A 26,604-nucleotide genomic window follows, 5' to 3' on the forward strand; every position below is an offset into this window, starting at 1 on the left:
TGCGTGCTGACTCAGACTGCAACAGATCTCACAAATTAAAAAGAGAGAAAAAGTGCATCTGATTAGTTCTTTGAAGTTCCCTCAAACAGAATTTTTTCCTGCATTAATTAAACCCCAAACACAGGTCTCACTTCTAAAACCAGTTAACTGAGCACGTCTTACAACATTGCTAATTGTCCTGAGTGGACATAAGAGGTAAGACGTCATTCTCCTGTCATCCCCAACCAATTATGGAAGTTCGCTCCTAAAACGCAGGGCAGGAAAGACATGGCTAGTACGAAATCTCACAGTGTAACAACAGCCACTGTATTCCAGAACTAAATGAGCTTCATCTTATTGGGCTTCCGGCTTCACGGAGGCTATTAAATGTTTGTTCATAATAACAGTAATTTTTCTGAATGAAACCACATAGGTACTTTCCGACCTCTGCCCCTATTGTTCCACACCCTCGTTGCCCATTTCTTCACTAGATACTTGGGTCTGTAATAAAAAGTATCTGGCAACAACTGAAATGTGCTAGTCATAATCAGTGACTGGTATTTTAAGCAGTTTCACTGATGCAATTAAACACGCTTGCAGGGATTTTGAAACTGTGGTATCATTTCACAGTTCTGTAAAAAAAAATTTTAAAATCTGTCAAATGTGTTTTTAATTGACAGCTGAAAGGGACATCTGCAATACAGCACATGTGCATTCAGCACACACACCACTAAAAGCTGGCAGAAACACAACGACATACCTAATCAAAGCCGATAATTAAACAATTGGCATAAATTGTTTAGGTTTGAAGAGTCCCCAAATAAAAAGTGACAAAAAATCGTCCACGGCTGAACGCTATCGTTCTTCACAGAGCAAATTCAAGCAACAATACACAATTACCTCGATAAAATGCATTAAACAGCTGATTTTTTGCATGATTTACTAAACCCTGAACGTACTTTAACGACAGGAACAGTATTTTCTCGCATATTTCTGAGAAAAGTTTTCTTTATAACATTTATTTATTGAAATGGAATTTAAGCTCATTCTTCCCTCGCATCGATGGAGGTCTGCCCAGCTAAAGCGCGCAGCGATTGCAAAAGTCAGCGCTTGACTTTTGCTAAGCTCTGTGAGCTGAGTTAATAAGGCTTTCACTAAAACGAATTAAGATTGCCATCACGATGAATGGCAATGATAGACCTGTCAATAATCGTGCTGAAAAAGCGGAACCACTAACAAATATTTCTGTTCTCTCTTTGGGAAAAAGCCAGATGCTGTATTGAGATCAGACAATAATGATGTTGAAATACTTTCCATTCCAGTAACTAAGGAGGATGTTAAAACAACTGCTGCTCATCTCAAACAACATTAAGTTGCCAGGTCTGGGTAACTTACAAGTGAGTGTTTCGAAAGAACCAACTAAGGCCATATCCAGACGGCTAATGTTTGTGAGCAATCGATTTCAGAACACGGGGGAAGCCCCAGGTGACTTGAGGAACGTTAATATTGTGTCAACATTTTAACAGGGTAAACAGAATGACCCAGACAGGCCTGTCAGCCTTGTATAAACCTGCGCGAAAGACTGGAAGGACTTGATGCATAAAAAAGAATTATAAATAAAGGTGGTTTAGTTAATGGCAGCGGTGTTTTAAACAAGGCAGCGGTGCTGATGTGACAAGCAAATCTCTGTGACGATTTTCACAGTAAGAAACAAGAACATGACAAATCAACATGGTGTGCACACGCGAATTGGTCCAAACGCAAGCTGGTACATCTTGAAATCTAATTTAAATTTCAATCAAGCAGGTTTATTAGTTCTTGATCTCTTTTTTATCATCACTTACCATTCAATGTTGTTAACAATGACCTGGAAGAAAACAGAAACTGTTCCCGATAAAGTCCTAGATGACAAAGATCAAGGAAGTGCAACATAATTCGAAGAACATGCCATTGTTAAAGAATTATTATAACTGCACCATCAAGGCAGAAACAAACACCACACCTGGCCATACAGACAAGCCCAAGGCCATCATTCTAGGAACACAAATATGCAAGCAGCTCTGCTTTTTGGCGCAGGCAAAAATCAGCTCCTACCTAGGCCAACTGGAAAAAAAACTGGGGCAGCGAAATTGCTCTGCTGGAGAAGGCAATTGTCAGATGCCTCTTTTCGTGCTACCTTTCCGCAGTCTCTACCTTCCATCTGTGCAGCCCAGAATAAGCTGGATTCCTCCCAGTTGTGGCAAACATCTCATGATGCTGCACCGTGGCCCACCAGCACTCCCCCGGCTCTGTTCCACCTTCCAGTCTCCCCGCCACACCCCACGTGTTCTGCTTTCACCGTTGCCAGAAATCAAAGCTAGTCGAAAAAGCCTCGAGCCAGCACTGAGTGCAGACCACACGTACATGGTGGTGGTGGTGCCCTTGACTGGGAAGCTGGGATGCGATGGAAGCGCTGGGGGAGAGGAGGCCTTTGCGACACGGTCAACTCGCGGGCGAGCTCCGGTGCAACACCACGGCTGAGAGTGCACAAGTGCGGCCCTTGGCTAGCAGGCTGACTCCTATTTGGCTGCTGCCCCACGTTTCCAGTGCTCAAACGTCACGAAAGATTTTGAAAATAAGCACGTAGTTCGGAGGAGAATCACAAAAAACATGAAAGGAAAATAGGTCATACTGAAAACTTAACGAGCCCCTTCAGCTTATCAAAGAGATGAAGGTTCACCTTTGTCTTTAAGTGCCTGAATGGGAACAAGCTCCAGTCATGGAAGGTGTGGTCAAAAAGGCTCCTTTATTGAGTTAATTCGTGATGTTACTTCAATCAAATAAAAGGCCGACAGGATTAAATCACTCTCCCCAAATTAAGAAATGCCTCTCAAAAAAAAAAAAAAAAAATCATTTTATGTGGTTGTTTACATCATTTTATCAACTTCCTGGAGAGCACGCTCTACAAAGTACTAACTCAGAATCGGCAGTTGTTTAAATTAGCAAATAAAAGTTGTATCGTCAACAGAACTACAACGATTTGAGATGCAGGCAGGGAAATCCTGTGATAAGGCTTGTCCCGTTTCAGCACGGAGTGGCTGGTCACAGTGCTGCAAGTCCTGGGATTTGGAACAGTGGTGCTCAGAGGTCTCATTCTCAGCTCATTTGTTTACCCTGCTGTTACTGCGTTTGCTCTAGGTGCAGTCAGGACGTTCTGAGAACAATCCCATGAGAAAGGAGCTTTTTGTTTGTTTGTTTGCGTTCTGGAATGACTCAGAGTGCTCCAGCAGCCAGGTGACACGGGCATTCTCAGCGACCCCGCCAGCTGCAGCCTCTCACCAGGGGTGCAGTTCATCCCACAGCCCCAGCTTTGGTTCTTCTATTAACATGTGGAATCTTGCTGGCAGTCCCTTAAAAAGTTTTTCTTGATGTAAAAGCCACAACAGAGATCAGCAGCAACACCTAGAAAAATCAACTTTGCCGCACAAAAATGGCTGAGCCTGTGTTTACTTTGGCTGCAGGACAAATCACACATCATTTAGCTCTCCTCTACCCACAGCAGATTAACAAATACTTTCTAATCTCACATTCTTCACATTTATACACCAGTGGCATCACTCCTGTTCAGTGCTGCCATAAATGAGATCAGTGCCAGGGTCTTGGGTTTAGATATTTAAAATAAGCGTTGCGTACAGCAAAAAGCCAGAAAATGTCAGCACAACGATCACGGACCAAGTGGAAGGTCACGGCAAAGTTGTACTCAATTTGTGCAGAACTAGTGACTCACAACATAAATAAATTCTCAAATTTGTCTCACCAGGTTTAGCATAGCTGTAGTTTTTTAGCTTCGCTGCTTTACTTGAAAACAAAAAGAAACTAAAGGCACTGAATTTATTATTTTGTGCACTTGGCTGTTGTTCTCATTACCCACTAAACGCTTCCTTTGTGCAAAGAAAAAACGCAGTTAGGTGACAGAGTCAGGGCAGCGCTACAAACAAACGTCCTTCCAGTGCCTACTGGAAGACAGCATCCGACTGGAGCTTCTCAGTGAAACGTACACTCACAGTTATATATCCTAGAAACAAAATATTTTGTTATAGCTGTTGCTGAAATCACAAGCACATGAACTGACACAGACATTCGGGGTGTGTTATCAAGGGAACATTCACATTCATTCTGAATTCATCAGAGTATATTTTCTTGGCTGACTCACAGCACCATATATACGTATTGTACACTTACTAACATTTTATTAGAGGAAAAGAGTTTACATTGAAAGATTACACAAGTGTGACATTACATAGCTATGAGTCATACATCTTTGTGTACTTTGTTACCATGCATTCAGTGTATTGATTCTGCTCCAGTCACAGAAGTTTGGCTGCTCCTCCTGGCCATCCTGCGAACTTTTAGAATGAAAAGTATAGAAGTTAAACAACAGATATTCCTTCTTTTAAAACATGTGTAGCTATTGAAAAGATCATTTACTCGCCCTAGCAACCGTGCTTTCCTGAGGTGGCTGTGTACAGCCACAAGCCTGGGATGGGCTCTGGCGAACATGCTCAAAATGCTTCTGAGACCCAGAGCCCACCGAGGGCCATCACTCTTCCCCCTCACGGGGCACACGGCGCATGAAAGTGAGAGTTGTTCCCCTGCACTCTTCTGATCTCCAGCTCACTTAGAAACCCTTTCAGAAGTGATGGCAAAGGAAATACGGAGGAGGTAAGGGGAAAGCATAGCTCTTTCTCTGAACAGGCTCTCAAAGAATCAGTCTCTCCTGTGATAGATCATCATTTTTCCTCCTTTAAGAATTGCCACTTTTGCTCTTTCGCTCTTGGATGGCTGCCAAGCAGCCGTGATCCTCAAAAACAGGAGTCTGGGGCACCTTATCAAAAATTACTGGAGAATAGCTCCTTCAGACGGGGCATCTGAGCTAGAGGCCAAGGTAAAGGAGGAGAACAGTCTTCCCTTCTGAAAAATCCAGCCCAGGACCATAAATTGGCTACGACCAGAGGAGATCGCAGAAGCGACTTGCATTATTTCTCTCCCAATGTCACAGGGAAACGTTGATTTTGGCAACCGTTGTGCAGCAAATGGAAACTTTGCTAGAGACCTGGACTTCCATTAAACACAAGTCTCCAGTGGAGACCGTACAACAGGGGCATTAAACACCTTTCTGTCAGTACCAAGACGGTCTGAGACCTTTAGGGTGACCAGAGCTGGCGGCCTCCATCACCAGTGCATTATACGCACGCGGAGCAGGGCATCTGCCTCCCTTGCTGTGCTCGTTACACCTCCCGCTCCCACCCTCGTTTTCTGGGTCCCGTCCCACCACTTGTCCCGGGGACGAGGCCAGGTCGTGGGGCAGCCGCTATGAGGGGTGGGGGCATCGTTCACGGTGTCTTCCTCAGCATCCCCAGGGCAGGGACCCCTCTGCATCCCCCACCCCACAGCAGCTCCCTCACGGTCTCTGCTGGAACTCAGACCCATCAGTGTCCCCTCACGGCACAGACTGGTCCCTCGGTGTTTCCAGGACCCCTCAGTCTCCTCCACTCCCCCACCAACGTCTCTCAGCACATGATCCCACCTCACGGAAGGTCCCTCAGTTCTCCCGGGGCTGGGACGACCCCCGCGGCCCCTCACCCCCCCGTGTCCCCTCAGCCCACGAGGGTCCCTTAGCGTCCCCTGAGCGGGGACCCTTCAGCTTCCCCTCAGAGGGGGCGGGGGGGGGGGGGGTCGCCGCTCCACGGCCGCCCCCCGGCCTAGCGGCGCGCCCCGCGCTGAGGGGAAGGTGGCGGGGGGGGGGGGGGGGGGCCGCCAAGCCGCGCCGGGCCCGGCCCCGCTCCGCTCCGCTCCGCCCCGCTCGGGCTGGGACCGCCGCCGCCGCGTCCTTTTATACCGGGGCTAAATTTAGGCTGCGCCCGAGCCGCTGCCTCCCGCCCGCCCCGTCCGGGACGCGTTTCCTCCGCTCCCTGCAATTGGCTTGAGGGCGCCCCGCGCCCGCGTTATAAGGTGGGGAGGGCGGCTCGCCGCGCCGCGCCGTCCGCCGTCCCGCCCGGACGCACCATGGCGCTGAGCGACACCATCCTGCCCTCCTTCGCCACCTTCGCCAGCCCCTGCCGCGAGAAAACCCTCCACGAAGTGAGTCTCGCCCCCCCCCCCCCCCCCGCCCGTGCCCCGCCGCCGCGCTGAGGCCGGCGCCGCTCATCGCACGGGTGGGGCGGCCGTGCCGCGGCCCCGCTGCTCCCTAAATCCAACACCCCCGCCCCCGCCGCCACCACCACCCCTCAAACGCCACCTCTAACCTTCTCCCTTTTCTCTCTCCCCCAGAGGTGGAAGTGCGACCAGGAGGCCAAGCCCCCCGCCGGCACCTGGGGCGGCCTCTCCCCGCGCAAAGAGGACGAAGATCTCAACAACGTGCTGGATTTTATCCTTTCCATGGGCAGCGATGGCTACGGCCAGGGCGCGGCCGGTGGGGACTATCCCCCTGCCCAAGGGGAGAGTGGTGGCTTTTACCAGACAAACCCGTCCCCGGGATGCTACAGTGCCCTGGAACAGGGCAGCCCCCCGCCTTACAACGCCGGCATCGTGCCGGAGATGCTCCGCTCCGAGATGGACTCCAACTACTGCCCTCCTGGCAACGTCCACGGGCGGTTCTTCGTGACGCCCAGCTTCGGGGGCCCGCAGTTCGTTGAGAACATTAAGCCCGAACCCGACATGGACAATTATGGACCGGTCCTGGGTCTGGTGCCCCAGGCTTGCCCAAAGATCAAGCAAGAGGGCAATGCAACCTGCATGATGGCTTACGAGCAGCCCCGGGTGGCCAGCTCCCCCCAAATCCCCGGGGCAGAGACGCCCCCGCTGAGCCCCGATGATCTCATGGTGAATGACTGCCACACGCAGATGATGTGCCCCTCGTCCGTGTCCTTCCAGCAAAGCTACCACCCAGCCTCCGGCTTCCACCACCCACAGACCCATCTCCAGTACCAGAACACCTCCCAGTTTGGCCTTTTCGAGGACAGCCTGCCCTTACAACCCTCTGCTCCCAGAGGCATGCTCACCCCTCCTTCCTCCCCTCTGGAGCTGCTGGACTCCAAACCAAAAAGAGGACGTCGGTCCTGGCCGCGGAAGAGGACGGCCACTCACACGTGCACCTACGCAGGTTGTGGGAAGACCTACACCAAGAGCTCGCACCTGAAGGCCCACCTCAGGACGCACACAGGTAAATACGGCTGGTTGCCTTCACCCAGAGAGACGCTGCGAGAGCTGAACAGCTGCAGCCTGAGCTTTAACCCTGTAGTCTCTTTAAACTCCGGGAGTATTTGTGGTTGAGCTGTGGCAGGTGGTGGGATGTGTAATGTCTTGAGTGTTTTCCTCTGCCCATGTAGGTCAAACCTTTTCTAAGGGCTTCTGGTGCCCTTTTGCAAAAGATTTTCACTGCAGGTAGAGGTTAGCGAAGGAATTGCTAAAGCGCTCTTGTTTGGCCTAAAAGCGTTTGGATCTCGTTGTAGAAGGGCTTGGTAGCAACTGAAAGGGTAGACCGAGATAAACGCGGAAGGTTGCCTGGCATGGGATGCTGCCCGTACGTGGGAGTGCCGCGCTGAGTCACGCTCTCTGTGATTTCTCCAACAGGTGAGAAGCCCTACCACTGCAACTGGGAAGGCTGCGGCTGGAAGTTCGCTCGCTCCGACGAACTCACCCGTCACTATCGCAAGCACACCGGCCACCGGCCCTTCCAGTGCCACCTCTGCGACAGGGCCTTCTCCAGGTCAGACCACCTGGCTTTGCACATGAAGCGGCACATGTAGCCCTGGAGACTCTGACCTGCCAACAGTGGACGTTGTGTAACTGCTCAGGTGCAGAAGCGTTAAAAACTAGTAGCTGGTACTACGTAGGGAGGCACCGACGCTCTAGCGGTGAAAGCTGAGGAGGATTCGACACAAGGAGACTTAGCCGGTCATCTCCTGCAGAGAATTTGACGTGACTGTGTCAGTGAACCTGCCCATCCGGGTCAGGAGAACAGGGGTTATTTATGCAGCTTCTGTGAAGGGTGAACTCCGTAAGACCCCGTACAGGTTGTATAGAAGAAGCTGTAAATATGTTTTTTCTTTCTGATTCTAACTGCCCGGTCCTAAGCTTTACCAGACAATGTTTGTATGGAAACTGCCTGAAGTTGACCCTAGAAGAGATTAAATGAATGTTACCGTAGCTAACGATGTTAGTTTAGATCTCAGTTGAAGGCATGGCTAAGAGAACACTCCTATTGTTAGACTGTTTGTTTCACAGGTGCAATAATATTCTTGTCTGCCATGATCTACACTAGAAGTACAGGGCTTGATGTCTTGTAAGAAAATAACCTATTTTACTGTAATTTTTTTATATATTGTAAATAATTTTATACAATGAGGAATATTGTATATGTAAATAGAAGACAAATGGGTATTTTGCCTATTTCTGTTTTTATAAAAACGTAATTTTTCAATGTTTGAAAACATTTCATCTTTTTAATAAAATAAGTTTTTAATTGCTGTGATTTTTATTCTCCTTTGAGATCTCCCTGTTACTTTTTCCCTGATGGCTGCACCAACAACCACCTGGTTATGTTTTAAATGATCAACGACTGTAAAAAGACGCTTAAAAAAAATCTGAGCTATGGGTTTTTCTAAAACAGGCTACAGAGTACGTGATTCATTCTCAGCAGTAAACAAGATACAATACGGTGTTTTATCAAAAAATCAAATAGGAAAGCAGACCACATTCAGAATATACTTCCTAAAAATGGTTAAATAAGCAACACTGTAATTTCAGTCTCATTTCTAGTTTATGCTAGACTATTTTAATAGCATCCTTAATGTTTTCCAGATGCAGTTATAGTTTTGCCAGCAGTGTGTGGGTTTTTACTATAAATTTAAACACTGCATTTTTGTAATTACGGAGGCTTATTTTAAGGCATTCTTGTACATAAATTCTCCTCGCTCTCTAGAGCTCAGTGCAGAATTCCACTAGAACAGTAGTGGAATTTAAACATAAATTCACAACACAGGTTAAAACACCTTCGTAACTCGTTCCGCAACACTTACATTCACTTAATAATTTGTAATCCCACCTCGATTTCAGGAGTTAAGAAAGATAGTAACCATTTTGGAAGAAAACAAGATCAAAACCCAGGTTTTGAAAACCGATTTCAAATAACCTGGATGCTGCCCTAGCTGCAGCAGTGAATGGCTGCAGTGAGTCAAATGGAGCCCCCCCCCCCCGCCCCGAGCTCTTCCCCAGCTGTAAATGAGATCACAAGCCCAAGCAGTGTGTCTGTGCAATTACGCTGAAACTCTGATGAGGATCCTCTGTTTTTACAGCTACGGTTTGGTGGTGAGCCTTGATACTTGTAGAACAAAATCACTGTTAATTAAGTATGCAGATTCAGCTTCATATTGAAGCATTTTCCCCTAACATCTGGATACTTGGCACTTGATTTTAATCAAGGTTGTGACATTTTTTCTGCCTTTACAAGTTAGAACACACAAGAATGGAATCAGGAGGAACACATTTAGAGTAACTACAAATATAGCTATTCTTCTGTGAAAGCAAAGTCTGCAGTTGGTCATGTGGAACAGATGTATTTTGGGCTTCTAATCATTGACATGGAAGAATGAGTTCCACATTTCACTTTTATAGCTCTTTCAAAGTGAAATATAAGGGAGATTTAACGTTTCTTCATTAGAAACAAAACTCATATATTTGCTAGAAAAAAAATTGCACAATCTAATTCCAGAAAGTGAGGATGACTTAAAGATGTTCTTAAATTAGCACATTCATTGTTGCAACAGTTCTAGGTATTTCCTTCTCTTTCCCCATAGCCGAAGATTTTCATATTTCAGCACGTCCTTTGGTGTTTATAACTTCAAGAACACAGTTTTTGAAGTGAAGTCTTACCCCTCACCTTTCCATAGTCACCTGGCTTTCCCTGGCTCTTTCTGACGAACTGACAGTGTTTTCAGGCATTCCCGGGTTTCCGTGACACAGTGCAATCTTAAACTATCCCCTTTTCTGTAACGTCATTAAAAGACGCAGAGGTTTGACACCTCGCTGCGGTGGGTTCGGCCACCCCTCAGTGCACAGCCCGGGGAGGTCCCCAGCCAGAGCTCTCCAGCAGCGGGGAGAGCCTGGAAGCACCACGACATGTTTCTCTGGCTCTGCTCGTCCCCAGCCACCTCTCCCGACCTCCGTTAGAGGCTGCACGCCGGCCCGGGTGGCCCTTTGGTCTGGCCACTTTTGCAGCCTCCCAAATTACACGGGTGGAAGGCAGCTGTAGCCAGAGCACTGGCACAGAGCACACGAACTCTGCACAGTGCCTGCAAGCAGAGAGTTTCTCTCTTAGTGCATTCACCAACCCTTAGAAAAACCCTTGTGTGGCTCCTCGGTAGCACCCACCGCAAGGGGTGCTCCCCTCCCTCCTCCGGTACCTCTGCATGGGAGCATCCAAGCTTCCCTTTGCTCCGGAGAATCGTCTAGCTGCGAGGGTCACAACCTCTGCCACTTCTGCTCCTGTTCGCTAGAAGGGCTTCAGATAAGACACTTGTTATCTGCACGATACCGTGTTACCAAACGACGCTCAGATCAGGCTGAACGGTGGAGCCATGCTCTGCTCTGTGGTGTTCACTGTGTAAAGACGAGCAGGTTGTGTCCTCTGAGCTTTTAGATTTGTTGCGTCTCAACTGAAAATAGGGCAAAGCCATCCTCCTATATAAATGTAAAACATCCATGTAAAAAATATAAATACAGGCCTCTGAAAGTGAGGAGGGATGGGGGGGGCAAAACCCGAATAAAAGCTCATGACCAACTTTATTTTAGTTGTTTAAGGGAAGGCATAGATGATAATTTCTGTGTGGTCTTTACAGGAAACTGCAGGTTCTTGAATCTTGAGATAATTTTGTAGCAGAAAGAAAGAGATGCTGATCTCATTCTTCTCACATTCTATTATGAGTAATTGTCAACTCTCTTTTTCCTTTTTTTTTTTTTAATTGCCTTAAATTAGTACATCCAAAGATGTGTCAATGTGATTCCACTAATCTACGTAGCCTCCCCTGGCCAGCAGGAAATCACTAATGCTCTGCAACATCTTCTAATAACAGACCATCAGTCCTCACCTTATAAGTAATTTTGTTCTAATTGACACAAAAGACCCAGAATCCCAGGTGCCTCCCGGGGAGCACAGAGCGAAGACCTGCCCTTCCCAGCTGCAGCTCTCCTGGATTTGCTTTTGGCACACTGGGGAAAGGAAAAAAAAAAAAAAAAAAAGTTGTAGTTAAACCTGTTGGGAGGAAATGTAGAGCCCGTTGTAAACAAGATTTTCACACATATTCTTATAAGGTACCACAGTTATGGGCTCACTCTACTTGCAAGATCGATTGCCAGATTAGATAGAGCACGTTAAGTACAGAAACTACCAAATCCTGCACAACATTCCTAGTGAAAGTTTTAGCAAATATTTCTGAACCCGAGTCACCATCCAGAGGAGTTACTGTTTAAAGTCAGTTAATTCCACTCGGGGTTTCAGAGCGTTGCGTTTCGCTGCGTTGAAAACGGTTTTTCTCTCACTCGCTGACTTCAGAGGAGTCGGTTAAATCTGTACTAGATGGGAACTCCTCTTCAGAGAACACCGTCACACAGAGTCTGTTGCTGCTGAAACAGCACCCAGAACAGAACCCCGTCCTGCGCCCCAAGGGGCTGTTGCAGTCGCTCGGCCCTGCAAAGCAGCCCAGCACCGCCCCAGCACCCTGCGAGCAAGCGGGCAGGGTGCTTTCAAATCCATTTTTTTCTACCCTAAAGTGGAAGGCTGGACTAGAAACCCTCCAGCTTTTCTGGAAGTCCATTTTAGATTTGCAGTTTTGCAGATGATGACGGCTGGGGGAGTTTAAGCTTTAATTTTGGCCATAGCCCTCCTCGTGCAGGGACGGGGGATTTCAGCCTCTGCGAGTCCTCGGTTACTCACAGCCATTTACAAACTGCCTGAAAACATTGACTCGTTCTAAACTTTGGTCCTGCATCCACAAGAAGTGCCAAAAAAAGTTTGTCCATTCTTCAAATTATAGGATTGTGTGGTTCTGTGGTTTTCTGTGGTAGAAGCTCTGTGGTTTCTAAAGCTATTTTGTGCACCTATAACACAGAGTAGCTGTTAGGTTTTTCTTAAATTGAATTTTCGAAGCCAGAATCCCAAGCTCTAGCAATTTCTTTCGCTATATTTAAATAAAACAACTACAACAAAGTCATGTAGCCATCGCTATGGTAACTAGCAGTGTTGGGGGGAAACATAAAGAGGAAAATCCAATCCAAACCCCATGTAATTTAATCGGGAGAAAGCCATCCCCGTTGCTAACCTCCGAAACGTACTTAGCGGCATCTACAAACCTTAAAATTCCTGCGTGTCCTTGAAGGAGCCGCTCTCAGCTGGGTCTGTAGCAGGTCCCACCTGCCAAGAGCGGTGGTTAGAGCCCCTGAAACTCGCTGGCACTACAGCAACCCCCCTGTGCCATCACTGTAGCCCTGGCTCAGGCACAGCTCCGCTCAGAAACGTGCTTCCCATAGATTTGGAGGAGAAGGAAAAGGTTTACAAGCGAAGCAGCAGTAGCCTAAAGCACGTAGCCATACACAATTCACAGTTCCTGGAGGGAACTTATTGATTCCCAGAGACTCCTTAAAGCTCCGAACTATTTGATCCCAAACAACCAATTCCCCATCACTTTGGCTGAGATTGGGAACAGCCTCTGACATGAAACAGCACTCTAAACTTGAAGCAGGCAGAGGAGGCAGGGGTTTATCCTAAACTTGTTAGGCAGAAAATATGTTTGATTTAATCTTTTGAGGTCTGACTTTTCAGCCACAATTATTTGATCTTACAATATTTTATGTAGACGCAAGAAATGAGTCACATGCACTGCTTCATATAATGAAGATGTACTGACTTTACCAAAACCACCTTTCCAAGCACAAGGAGAGCAGGAGCATCAAAGTTTTCATTTGCTCTGTAACCATAGTTAGCACTACTTACCTGCTTATTTACCTGCTTCAATTATAATTCCTTTCAGCAAATCAAAAGTATTCCGCTCTTTGTACTAAGCACAAATTCAGCAACACAGAAATTGCCAATGAACTTACCTATTACAGGTTTATAATTAGATACACTACCCCTTTAAACCACTTTTACTTTGGTTTCCTGCACTTCTAACAGCTCAGAGCATTCCTGGAGTTCTGACCTATCATTATGTCATCAGAAATATCTGGAATATCACGTTGGATATCCCCTGTGATATTTAATATATTAGGCGAGAAGCTGCTGAATCTGAGGCTTAAACACAAAACGAAACACACACCAAAAAAATCCTCAAATCCCAACAACCACTTTTTTTTTACAGCCCGTGCATGACGACAGCGTAAGTGGGTTTTGATATATTCATGATTTTGTATCACAAGCACTTGCACAACAGGAGATGTAGGATGCCTGGGCGCCCTTCCTGCGGATGCAAGGGATGGGCAGAGAGAGCAGAGAGCTTTGTTCTTCTGTGCAGTTTCCCCCTGAAAAGCTGTGATTGAGGACAACGTTTATGGGAAGTTCAACAGCAGAAACGTATTATGTTTGCAGCTGGCAAAGAGTGTTATGAGAATCCATCAATAGGGAAGGCCGTAGCATTTGGAAGAAACGCTGTATCAGCACCAATAAAAAGTTTTAATTGCAGTCATTATATTTAAAAAATGCTAACCAGACAGGAGGTAAAAGATAGTCAGAGTGACTAAATTGATAGTCATGTACAGCAGACAGGAGATTCAGCAATTTTCTCTGGGTAGCGCCTCCCTAAGAAAACTATGACTGCAATTTCAGTGGTAGGGATGGCAGCAAGGGCCCCGAGAGCTCAGGCTTTCGCAACACAAGCTGGGCTTGGGTCGCATTTAGGCACAGCCAACAAATGCTACATTTGCTTTTGAGGTTTAACAGCTGGGCTCGTAGCTTAAGAGTGCCTTTGTGTCCGAGTTTCCACTTGTAAATGCTTCTTCTCGAACAGGATGCCCTCGCTTTTCTTCCCTTCCCAGCAAAGAGCCTCGTGGCCCCTACACGATGCCTCGTACAGCGTGGATTAGGGATGAGAACGTTGTACGTGTCAGCCTCCAAAAACGCGAGTGGGAGCAAAACACGGAGCTGCGGCCCGTGTCTGTGTCAGCGACGAGGAGCATTACACGACGAGAGACGCTGGGTAGGAAGTTGTGCCCGTCTGTGACACGCTACAGCCAAATCCTGGCTTCAAAATGTCAACGTACTAAAAATATTGCTGGAAAGCAATTTCAGGAGAGACCTGCCTTGGCAATCTGCTGTTAACCATGCCAATGTGTGCAGAAGCAGAGTAAATAAAACAAACAGATGGGAGAATAATGAGTCAAAGTGAATAATGTTGAATAGCACGATAGTGAGGTGTGTTTTTCCAGCAAGCAGAAAGGGTTTGTCTCTGGTGATCTCTCTAACCCCTCCCAGTATAAATTGCCTGGATGTTTAGCATTGCGGCACACAAATTGTTTTGGAAAGGGTGCGGCGTTGGATTTTCTGACTGGTCTGTACAGAGCAAACGTGGCCGGGACAAGGAAGAAGGGGAAGGACAGAAGGGAAAACAGTGCGCAGAGGGCACCGGCTGAAAGAAAAAGGGTCTCAACGCAGAGAATCAAGCAGTTGTCCTAAGCAAGGTTCACAGATTTGACACAAAAGCTTGTGAAATCATGGACCAAAAAAAGTAAAGAAAGATTGCCAAAGTCTCAGAGCTCCAAAAAGTAACTTTTCATTTATTATATTAAACAATAACATTTCTCTTATTATATTAAACAATAAACACACGAGATGGGTTAAAATTAAAATACCTTTCAATTTGTTACGATATTTGAAAGATAAATATAACTACAATAATGTACATATTTGGAGATATTAGTCAAATTTAGGTCAACATTGCAGTTTCCACTTTGTGTTTCCACCTTTTTTAGGTCAGACTAGAGAACGTCATTTTCAAAGGGACACCAGAAGAGCACTCTATAATTGTACCAGCAGAAGGAACATAGTCACTAGGAGTTCTCCTTTTAAAGTTAAACTTAAAGGGGAAGGCAGAAGTTGGAAAAATGAAAATTCCATTTTATAACAAATTAGCCTTTATTTATAAAACTTTCAAGTAAAAAGAGCAGTATATCAACTGATAAAACAGGTGTGTCAATGAATAATAGTTAACATATTTATTCTAAAAATAAATCTTCTATGATTCCACCACACTCCAAGCAAAATTCCTTTCTACGCAAAGACGTTTGTTGTGAAGTCTACAGAGATGCAATGGGTGACACACCACAAAACCTTGGCTGTTCCACCGGTGGAGGAAGATACTCGAACTAGACCATTATTAGCACAGATCAATTCACTTTAACAGAGTTCCAACTCTAAATAAGGATTAAACAGAAATGAAATTCCTGAGAGGGAGGAAAAAACCGCAGAAGGAGGGAGAAATCAAACTCTTACACGAGGGAAAGCAACAATTCTACTTGGACCAAAATTCCTTGGGCCTCGGTTCTACAGAATAAATACTCTTCTCAATGGAGAAACACTAAAGAAGAAATAGTAACCCCAAAAGGATTATAAGAAGAATCCAAGAAAAGTGCATTATCTTTGAGCAAAAGATGACAAAAAAAATAATTTCTACAAATTTTCTGACAACAGATTCCACAGACAGGAATTAACAACAACAACAACAAAAAAGGTTACACAGTCAGACACAGCTTGGAATTCCCTACGCTGTGAAAGCACATTACATGAAACAAAATACAGTAAGGACTGATGATCCTCGTAGGGCAGAGATTTCATAAGGAAAAATGTGCCAATATAAAAATATTTCATACAGCACTGTTGTCGAAGTACTACTTTTATGAGCATCTGTTTTTATTGCAGAACGACTGGTATGTTTTACAACAAGACTATTCAAATGTAACTTAGGGAAACCACTCGAGGCAAATGTGAACATACTGGTCTATAAAGGACCACGTGGGTAATTCAATACCTGTGTCCTACATGCAAAGCTTGCATGCGTAGGTTCAACGTGAGTAATTGTCCGTCTTTCCTGTTTGAACTGTTGTGCCTCGGTGCTGTGTGCAATTCACGGTTTTCCATGAGTCATTCCAGCAGTGACGATACTCTGTATAAAACACACGTGTGCCACTATAAAAGCCTACTAAACTCTTGGTGATTGCTCAATGTACCACAGAGCCTAATAATTTATCCGGGTAGAAAGTAGAATCACCTCTATTCTTTCCTCAAAGCCAAGAATGCAGTGGATAGTCATTCCTCCTGAAGTAAAAGCTTAGGTGGAAATGGAGGAAAAACAGAGCTGAAATCCAGATGACAATTATGTGCAACCTATATAACTGGAACGAAGCAAGAAAAACGTGTTTTCCACCTTCGCGTGCGACTGTTTGGGGTGAAGTGTGTATGGGAACAGCTCCTTAAAAAGAATTTTTAAGAAAAGGAGGGGGAAAAAAAGAAGTGAAACTACAAGGAAATGTAGGAGAAAAATCATTGCCTCAGCCTAGGGAAAAAAGAAAAGATGACACCACATGACCATCACACGCAAGAAGATGAGAAATTGAGCCTGTATTTCAAAAAGACACTTTAAAAACTCAAAAGAATGGGAAATCACACCCAGTGCAGATGATACCTGCTTTCTGCCAGGTTTCTCTCTCGCACTTGGCACAGCTAGTGAACACAGTTTTTCATGCCAATGAAAGTAATCTTGAAAGAAATTTCTTAGAAGTTGTCATTTCTCCCTTTTTTTTTTTTCTTTCACCAGAACTTTGAAATTCTAAGAGCCATGATCTAATCTGCATTTCTGTAAAAATTCCATTGCCGTATCCATCTCTGTTTAGAGAACATACATACACACAAGCTTTAATATATAGAATATATGTGCATATTCTACATACTCATTGTATATACACATTTTATGTACAGCACAAGTAACTATATACTAGACATAGCATGTGGACATATATAGTATATACACACACTATTATTACATTATACAATACACTATATATATATATACACACAGACACAAATAATATGGGTTCAATGTACACTGTATATGCACTGTGTATACTCACATTTTCTATATCTTGCATTGTACATATTTTCTCTGCCCAAATAGCGACAGGCCTATTTGTGCTTTAAATTTCACTGTTCTGGAGGAAGAAGAAGATCAGTGGCTTGTGACAGAAGTTTTGTCTCAGAAGAACAAGTGCAGGTATTGTACAAAACGCTGAGTTACAGGTGTTAAGGGAAGAACGTGGGTAATCTTCCTTTTTTATATGGAAAACTGTATTAAATACCACGGGGAGAAATCCCAGCTAAGTCTTCTTCTACTGCAGTGTCTAACATTTTGACTCAAGAGTGTTTCAGTAAAGCTACGGTTACTAAATCTAACACACTGTGCATAGAGAACGTGTTCTGTCCTTGTTCATTTGCTTGATCTTCTGTTACTGCCCAAGCAAATATGAAGAATGAGTCAATAAGGAAATAGGAAAATGAGCAATTAGTTCTAACACTGTGCGGAATGCTGGATTAATTCACATCTCTGGCTTCCTGCTGAACATCTTGAAAACACCGACTCATTGCCTTAGAAGCATAATAAATTACAGTCTTTCCGAGCACTGACAAAGTAGCAGAAAGTCTTGTTATGGTACATAACTCAGAAAATTACTCAAGCTATTTAGCTCATCCACCCCGTCCCACTGGAGTGACATCATCTGAGCAGTAGTCCAAAAGTGGTTTTGCTTTCTGAAATGGCACTATGTATGAATGGGCTTTTATTGTCGCAGGAGAGACACCGCAAAGACTCAGGCCCAAATGAAAACGGAAAGGAGAATCTCACGGGTGGATACAGTTTGTTTGACTTCACTGACAATCCTGCAGCCACTTGATTCTGAAAACTGCTCTTTCACAGCAAAAGTTTTATCTCACGTTAGCTGTCGACAGACCCAAGTTTGCTCTCAGTCCTGCACGCCAACAGCAAAGAGAACCTGTTGACATTGTAGTAGGTTTGATCCTTTAACATATTTTAGAGAAAGACTACCACGATGGGAAGGGATTTCAAATCAGGTTCTGTAAAATCAGAAATATCTTCTACTGCATTCCAAAGGGTCGTCGAAAGACAGTACTAAAGATCATGACATGGCTGGTTTGGGTACTAGAATGCATCTTCTCCCCTTCGGAGGGGAATTAAAGATTCACATTATTGAGAGCACCGTCAGCACAGGCGCCACACAGCAAATGGGGACTGGGACTCCTCAAACGGCACTTTGAGAGACGGGGCTTCACTTTTGCCGTACGCACACGTGAACGGACGGGTGTGCGTGTGCATGCACAGACACACACTCGCCCGTTCACCTGCTCACAAAAGCCTGAGACAACAACTGCCACATCTTAGCAGCATTTCAGAGCTGGAAACTATTGAGAAGATTAAAATGACCCAATCTGATTCTTATCTCTGTGTAAGGAAAGCATCCAGAATAAGGCAATTGCAACAGAACGGGGGAAGATTGTTTTCTTTCAGTGAACAGGCACTATCGTTGTACTGTGAAAAATAAAAGTAAGGAAGCAAGGACGTAAGAACCAGAAATGCATTAAAGATGATGAAGGGATACCGCACTTTCAAAAAAAATAGAGAGAACGGTAGATAAGAGCTGCACCAGTAAAACCACAGAATGTTAAGCTTTGTATTCCTGCAGAACCAAGGACAGGAAAGCAGATGCAGGCTGAGGACGTTTGAAAAATTTTGTGCTAGATGCCTACTCTATTTAGACGTAAAAGTCCAAGGCAAAGACAACTGAAGGTTGAGAATTCCTGTAATCAGAAAAGGCATTTTTAGTGAGTAATTCACGAACTCCTCATAAGGACTTACTTTATGCATGACGTGTAAAACACATTCAGCATTATCCTTACCAGGTGGAAGCACCGAGTTCTACAGGTGTACGTAAAATCTGTTCCTACTTGGACTGCAAGCCGTACGGTAAAGCCGATCCAGTCTCCCAGTACTTCTGTAACTCACGCAGGAACGTGGATTTGGCAAAAAAAAAAAATCTGTTTCAACTTGGCCTTATTTCCACTCAATTATGTTTGATCTGTAACCCCGTAAGATAAGGTCGGTGGAATGAGAGAAACAGAGGTAGGGACTGTCTCACACAGCCAACTGGGTAACACAAACACTCCGGTCTACGCGCTGGCGGCTGGAGCAAAAGAGGGTCAAGTGAATTGCGAACACGGCTCAAGCTTCCTAAGTTTTCCATCGCTTGATTTTACAGGAAAGCAGCACCCAAACTCGTATCACAGTCCTGCAATTGTATTTGCTTATGAGATAAAGCAAGGTTTTTGCCTAATGATTTAATTGCCAAATTATTTGTCCAATTTATTACAACCGAATTAACTCCCTCTTTTACAACATCACATACAATTATCAAAACTCAATGCAAACAATTGTTTACATTAGAAGAGCTACTCATTCGTAGAGGCTTCAAATTCGTAGTATTTTATACAGTTCACGACGTTTGCATTCCTCATACATCAAGTGCCGGATTCTTTTCCAAAAGCCACGTCTCCTGGATAAAAGGGACCGTCTAATAATGAATTTATGCTGAGGACTTTGGACACAGATGACGCAGATGACATCCTGGTTAGCCTACCATGAATTATTAAATAAAAGTAACAAGTGAAAGCTAATTCTATAAATATTATCTTTTCGTGACTTTTTTTGGAAATTCATACTGCAGCTTCAAAAACCCAACGCAATTCAGGTAATAAAAAGCCAGATTCACAAGTTGCAGTTTACTGCGCAACGTTATCTTCCAGATGAAGAATCTTTGCTTTCAGTATCATAGGATCATACGTTAAATTTCTTACAAGCAGTAAATTTTATCTAGAACATATAATAGAGCTTATACAGTGTTTCCTGCATATTATGCACTTGAAAAGCCACAGAGCCCAGTTTGACGTAACCAGCCAGTCTTGTTTAGGGTTGAAGGTGACTAAAATTATTTTCACAACATAAACCAAGAATTTAGTATTTTTATAAAAGCCATGTTTGAAGGTTTCACTTGGACAGGGTGGAGCCAAAGAACCTCCACTTAAGAGCTCGGCATATCGGCCTTACTGAGTGCAATAGCCAACTCAAGGTCTTCTTGTTCTTGCCTCCGCAATCGAGCTAGCCTTTCTTGCTCTGCTTTCTCACTCTCGCGCTTTGCCCATGCCAGCTGCTGTTCTTCATTTCCAAACTAAAAAATGAAAATGGAAAATAAATTAATAAATTTACCAAAAAGCTAGAAGAAATTATGTGAAAAATACAGTGAAGCAGACTTATTAAACACATGAATCACGTATACCAGGCTGTCTTAGGGTAGCTCTTCTGGACTAAGACAAAAATTCCCTCACTGATTTCCTCACTGTATCCTTTAATTTCTTTCCTTAACTTCTTCTTCCTCCCACCAGGAAACTAACCCTTCTGGGCTGCACGTCCCTGCATCCAGCTCTCAGTTTTGTACGAAAACGGCCAGGGGCGCAGAGCCAAACAAAAACTCCACAAACACAAAAAAAGCAAGTTAGTGGTTTGGGAGCATAGCAACCTACATCCATTTTTAAGAATAGTAAATAGCTGGTAAAAAACAAGAGTTATTTACTCTTGTGCAACTCCATTGCAGAGAGTTTTATCGTAGGATTTCCTGCTAAGAGTGAGGGGGTTTAATAATGACTCTGGAGACTGCTGCTTTGTGGGAAGTTTCATCATCAAATCAAGTTACAAAAAGTGTTTCTGTTACTGTCCATAAAAATAGGTGCAGAGTTTTTCCAGTAAGAAATAATGTAATTTACTTCAGCAGAAAACACTAAGGAAATGTAACACATTATAACATTCAGCTTCTACGCCTGTTTGAGCTTCCCAAAACACATTCAAGTACACTGCAGCAGACCTATTCCAAAATTATAAACCAGTATTTACCATTGAAGTATGCAAAAGTTCACTTGTTTCAACTTTTTGCAAAATTATTCAAATATTTTATTGAAATAATAACCATTTAAAACTGAAATACAACCCGTTACTGTTTATTTAATTTTAGCTTTTGCTGAAAAGGATGATGTTAACAGCAGCGTCCGCACAGCTGCACGCAAATGTTTGCATTATATCCCACTTCTAAAGTTTGCTTTGTACTATCTTTTTTTTGAATGTTCAGGAAAACATATTATTTGGGTTTTTTTTGGAAGAGAAAACTACATGGAATTTATAGTTTCAATTTCAGCTGAATGTATACTGCAAAACTTGCCCTGTGGGCCACAACACAGTAACTCTGAACACAGCAGAAGATGCCGTTGCAGTAGCTGATATGGCAACTCCTTCCCAGCGAAGCCTGAAACATTGATCTGAACATTAAGCCCAACTTTCAAGCGCTAGACCTACACCTGGCTGCTACACACCGCGTGACAGCCCCCACCCCGCCTCTGCCACTCCGCCTCGTGTCTGTAATTCACAGCTTTAAATAAATGCGCCTATTTGAATTTCTCTCAACCCAGCTCCAATGCTCATTTACCCATAATTTAGTTAAATTATGCTTTATCTGTGTGCTTCTGGATGCTCTCAATTCCTCCTTTTATTTCTCTCAATATGATCTTGCAGATGATGTGATGAAAAAAAAAATAAAAGGAGTATTTTAAAGTTACTTTTCTTCAAACAACACCTCTGCTTTCATTGCTATCAAAATTTAGACGAGGACCTTTGCATTCAATGTTATTGAAATACAAGAAAAGTGCCACACATTTTATGATATTTTGCTTTTAAAATGAAGAAAACCTACTGTCATTACTCGTTTAAATAACGTCAGCTGACAGGTAAGATTTAAAAACTCACTAAGATTTTTAAATAGGTCATTTTTTTCCAAGATACAGTAAAGATGGACCGAATGGAAGTAGGACTTCTCCACTTATTCCAAGAATTCAGAAAGATCATATAGCTGGGATGCAGAATAACAGTTACTATTTTCAGAAGTACAATACACTTTGGTCAAACCCTCTGGGGTATCTTTTTTTTTTTTTTAAACATTGAGAAAACAGTTTTACTTATATAGCTCACATCTTGGGATAAGTCTTCCAAAGCTTATGAGAGTCCCAATTATGACTTGTTTATGGTACACAAGTTATATTTTCGTGGTTAAAAGTGCTGAGTTTAAAAAAAAAAAGGAAAAATAGGCAAGTGATTCACTGGAACCAAACGTGGATGTGCCTCATTACAAATGGTTAGCATATAAAGTACAATTTTCAGGAGCGTAACTCCGACCATCAGGCAGTGAAGTACACAACAGCTCATTAATGCCACTGACTCCTGCACCAAGTGCCTAGGAAAAGGTATCGTAACTGAATTACGAGTCATTTAATACAATACCAATTTGTTTGCATCTGTCCAGGTTTCAAGAAGTCTATAAATATGGATCACGTATCTGTCGTTTCATTAAAAACCTCTCTTTGCTTTGCTTTTCCAGAAGTACAGTTAGACCCAAGGCATAAATGAGGAAAAAAGCAGACTGCAGCAAAACTAATCAAAGACACAAAAAGCTACACTGACTTGTGTTTACTAAATTACCAGCTCATACTAAGAGAAAAATTTTAGTTTAGTTTTAAGGGCTCTGTTTCTTGGAAATTTAAATGCTTTCTGTTGGCAGAAAGATTGCTCGTCGTCTTGTTCTGTAAACTGAAGCTGGAACCTAGAAATACCTGAAATATGAGCTACCAAAAGACTTTGTTTTGTTCCAAAGAGTTGTAATTAATTCCAGCGGAGGAGTTAAGAATGCAATGAGAATACACTTAAACTCTGGGTGCATGAATTTGCCGGTATCTCAAAGAAAAGACAAATTTTCTAGAGTGCTACTAAAATCTAGTGAAGGTCCTCACGCTGTTCATTTAGTAAAGCATTCCAATTAAAAAATGGGGTTATTTTCAATTACTTGAACCTACATGATTCTATGATTCCCTTGGAACTGGAATTCCATGGACTCAAAAAACCTTCCGTAAGTAAAATTGCTTTTAATTTCCATTATGAACAAAGTTTCCCAAACATCAAGCAAAGAGAAGCACAGTATTCCTGCTGATGAGAAGGTAACTAGTATGCTCCAGACTTCATACAGAAGGATTAGGAACTATCAAGTGTAGCAACATAACTGTGTTATAGGCAAGCTGGAATAAAAACCCCAACAAACTGAAAAGGACAGGGATCAAGTCTCTTTTCAGTCAAATTCAGTTAAAGCTTCTTTTTTTTTTTTTTTTTTTTCCTTACAGCAGCAGAAAGCAATTCACAAAACCAATTAAAAAATTACTTTCATTTGATAAAGCGCCACTTAACCGTAAGTGGCTACTGCTCAAGGTCTCATTTTTCCTACTTTTTCCTTATCTTCTAAAGTGAATCTCATCTCTGAAAACCTGATGGCACAGCAAATTTAACTAGAGCACCCAGCGGGATGGCGATCGAGATTTTGGTTAATCGTTCGATACAATCACTCAGTGTGAGCCACGCTTTTAACTTAACAAACGCAGTCTGTAAAGGAAGATGACAATAGTTGGGTAACAGTCATTCCAGTCCATTGCCTTTCACTGAAGGAAGAAATTAGATGTTGTTCAAGAAATTTCAGATAAAGCAAGTTTTGCGTCTTATTTTTATTAAGAATGTCACCATTTTGTATACAATCACAGAATTGAACTGTGCAAATTCAACAGGCTCGTACTAACTGTGGTAAAGCATACATAGTAACTTGAACTTCAGTATCATCGATAAATTAAAGCACTGAGGCCAGCTAAAAGTATGCACAGACGACCTCAACTAACAATACCAAATAGGAAAGTGATACACATTTACTATTAACTAAGAACTGGGGGAAAAAAAAAGAACATTAAAAATAAGCAACCTGAAAGATTCAGCTTAAAGATCTCCAGTTGTTGAACACTGAACTGTGTCCATCAGAGTTAAGTAGCAGATTAAGTTGGCAATTTCACTGCATGGCAATGTGACAGAACAAAAACACATGAAAGGAGGAAGAAGCCTGAGGCTGTGGATGGAACAGATTTCTATCTACTCATGGAAGCAGCAAGAACCACACTACTACTACATTTACAATGATTTCCAATTCAGTAACACACCTGCCAGCACTAAAAACAAAGCCAGGCTTTTAGAAACCCTGATATTTTTTAATGAACGGGTACTTGGCTTTGCTTTCAAACCTTCTGATACTGTCTTTTGGAGGGCAGTACGGATGTTTCATACTGTTTCTAAAAAACAATTTTGTTTTCTTTGTCTTACAAGGGCTTTTCTACCGTATCAGTAATTGGAACAAAATTCAACAACTAAATTTTCAATCTCTGTCTCATATATGTATCTTTATGACCACATTCCATCATATACAGCAAACATTGTGACAGGATTGTCAGAACTTTTTTCACAAACAATTACAAATACTTTATGGAATCTTTCCCTTTAAGGATTTGTGTCTCAGGATATTGTGAAATTGCTATATAAATGTTTTCAACATTTGTTTTTGAATTTTTACATCATTGGCTTCCAAAAATCAGTTTACAAAATAGCCTCCATGCAACAAAAACAATACACAGATTCTGCTACAAAGAATTTGTGAGTAAAGGCACACTGTACTAAAATAATTTAAATGCAAGTAAACCCTTTAAAATTTAGTATGAAACTTCTGGTTTTATTGAAATAACGCCTTTTTATTACAGAAATATTAATACAAAAACAATGAGGACAGCATGAAGGTACTAAGAGACAGAAGCCAGTGAACAGTAGGTTTGCAGTTAAAACAAAACCCCAATAGATTGCTGCAAGCAGAGCAGAAAGTGGTTTGCTCAGAGACAATGAACTTAACTTACAGAGCTGAAGTCTGCAAACCCCAAGGAAGAGTCTTTAGAAGTTTTACTTGAAGAGGAGGGAGCAAATGGATCTTTTCCACTAAATGGGTCCCCAAACCCCTTTTTACTTTGAAACGGGTCACTGCTGTCAGCCCCAAATGGCTGGAATGGATCATGGGGCTTGGGAAAATCTGCAGACCCAAGGTGGCTTACAGGAGTACTTTTACCTGGAAAGTTTAGGAAAAAAAAAAAAAAAAACAAACAAAAACAAAAGGAGAAAAAGAGAAGTTACTTACCATGGACAATGCAAACCCCTTAAACAGGAAACTGTGCTGATACACCTTAGCATCATCCATTCCTCCCGGGGTGGTTTAAAACTTTAACCAATATAATGGTACTCATTTCTCAATGCAAATCATCTCAAACAGTTGTTTTACTTAAATGGATTTATTCTCTCTCTCACACACACTGCAGTATTAACACCATCACGATTTTAAATGATAAAACCCAATACAAAGACACTTGGTTGGAAGAATTTGACAAACATGACTTTGGTTCATTTTCCAGGATTAGAGACACTTCAAGATTAAGTTTGGGATTATATCAAAGACAAAAAACTTAGAATTATACGTCACAAGGTAAATAATTAATCATAGTTAATAGTTAAATAGACTTAAATAGCAACTTATCTGTGACTTCACAGAATGCATGCATTCTGTTTTTTTCCTGGAACTTTTATCCTTCTACCACCACACATACAAGGGAAAAGAGACGGATTAAGAAGTCACCCTGTTCTGGGGTGCTTGCCTGCAACCCACCTTTTGTAGGTGACTGCTTGTTCTTACATTCCACCCCAATAACAAATGAAATCACAGGAACTATCGTGTATGCTCATTAATAACGGCTGTATATTTTATTTGTTGCTGTTAGAACCTCAGTGGTTAATTTATAATTCCCCTTGCAAAAAGCACTATTTGTTAGGTCAAATAACTAAACACATAGATGTGATTTTTCTTTTTTCCTCTTAAAAAAAAAGAATAAAGATCGCTCCTGACAGGTACACAATCAAGCCTCCAGGGAAAATGCTCCTTGGATGAACAATCCCAATTATAATGCATACTCGACAAATAATAGTGGAAAAAAAAAAAACAACCAAAAAAACCCCAAGAAATATTTTTTAAAGAAACAAAGATTTACAACTGTCTGCATAATAACCTGAATTACATACACTATTTGCCTTAACGAAGCTACCTTTTTTGAAACATCTGATCCTTTGAGCTACAATTTAACAGGAATCTTATAATTTATTCACATCAGGATACTGATATAGCAAAGCACAGGGAAATGCAGCTGAACCCCTAAATTTCAGAGTATGTGCTTGGCACGTCTAAGACACAGCCTGATAGCTTTGAAGAAGGTACTTTGGTAGTTGCTCACGAACTTTATAATATTAGCTCAGATCTGTGGAAACCCTCATCTGTCAAAGAGAAATAAAGACCAGCACACTCGCGCTAAATAAATGACCTACGCAGCAGCCTGCCTTCACCTGCCGTTAAATCATGGCTCAGCCTCTCCCATCCCAGGGGCCAGCCAAAAGTCCCCCTTCCCTTGTGCCCGGCTTGCCAGACGTACAGCCCTCTGCCACCAGCAGGCTCCGCACCTCCTCAATGATCGCACTGACAGGGAGCTGCAGG

General features: G+C 42.9%; 2 protein-coding genes across 5 annotated transcripts in view; one reads left to right on the plus strand and one right to left on the minus strand.

Annotated features, from left to right (window-relative positions):
- The first annotated feature begins 6,015 nt into the window (after positions 1–6,015).
- KLF2 (KLF transcription factor 2) lies at positions 6,016–8,409 on the plus strand. The gene is made up of 3 exons (XM_086477519.1): positions 6,016–6,099; positions 6,289–7,180; positions 7,591–8,409. The coding sequence occupies exons 1-3, from the start codon at positions 6,025–6,027 to the stop codon at positions 7,764–7,766; spliced, it is 1,143 nt and encodes a 380-aa protein (XP_086333645.1). The 5' UTR covers positions 6,016–6,024; the 3' UTR covers positions 7,767–8,409.
- A 10,976-nt stretch (positions 8,410–19,385) lies between these two features.
- Positions 19,386–26,604, minus strand: part of EPS15L1 (epidermal growth factor receptor pathway substrate 15 like 1) — a 41,863-nt gene continuing 34,644 nt past the window's right edge. For all 4 annotated transcript variants that reach the window (XM_086477720.1, XM_086477718.1, XM_086477716.1 and 1 more), the window contains 2 exons: positions 24,932–25,137; positions 19,386–20,292 (listed from right to left, as the gene is read on the minus strand). In XM_086477720.1, the coding sequence (XP_086333846.1) occupies positions 20,146–20,292; positions 24,932–25,137 (353 nt within the window). In that variant the 3' untranslated portion in view covers positions 19,386–20,145. The remainder of the gene's footprint in view (positions 20,293–24,931; positions 25,138–26,604) is intronic.

This window comes from Leptosomus discolor, chromosome 24, assembly GCF_034619465.1.
Source record: "Leptosomus discolor isolate bLepDis1 chromosome 24, bLepDis1.hap2, whole genome shotgun sequence".
Classification (NCBI taxonomy): domain Eukaryota; kingdom Metazoa; phylum Chordata; class Aves; order Leptosomiformes; family Leptosomidae; genus Leptosomus; species Leptosomus discolor.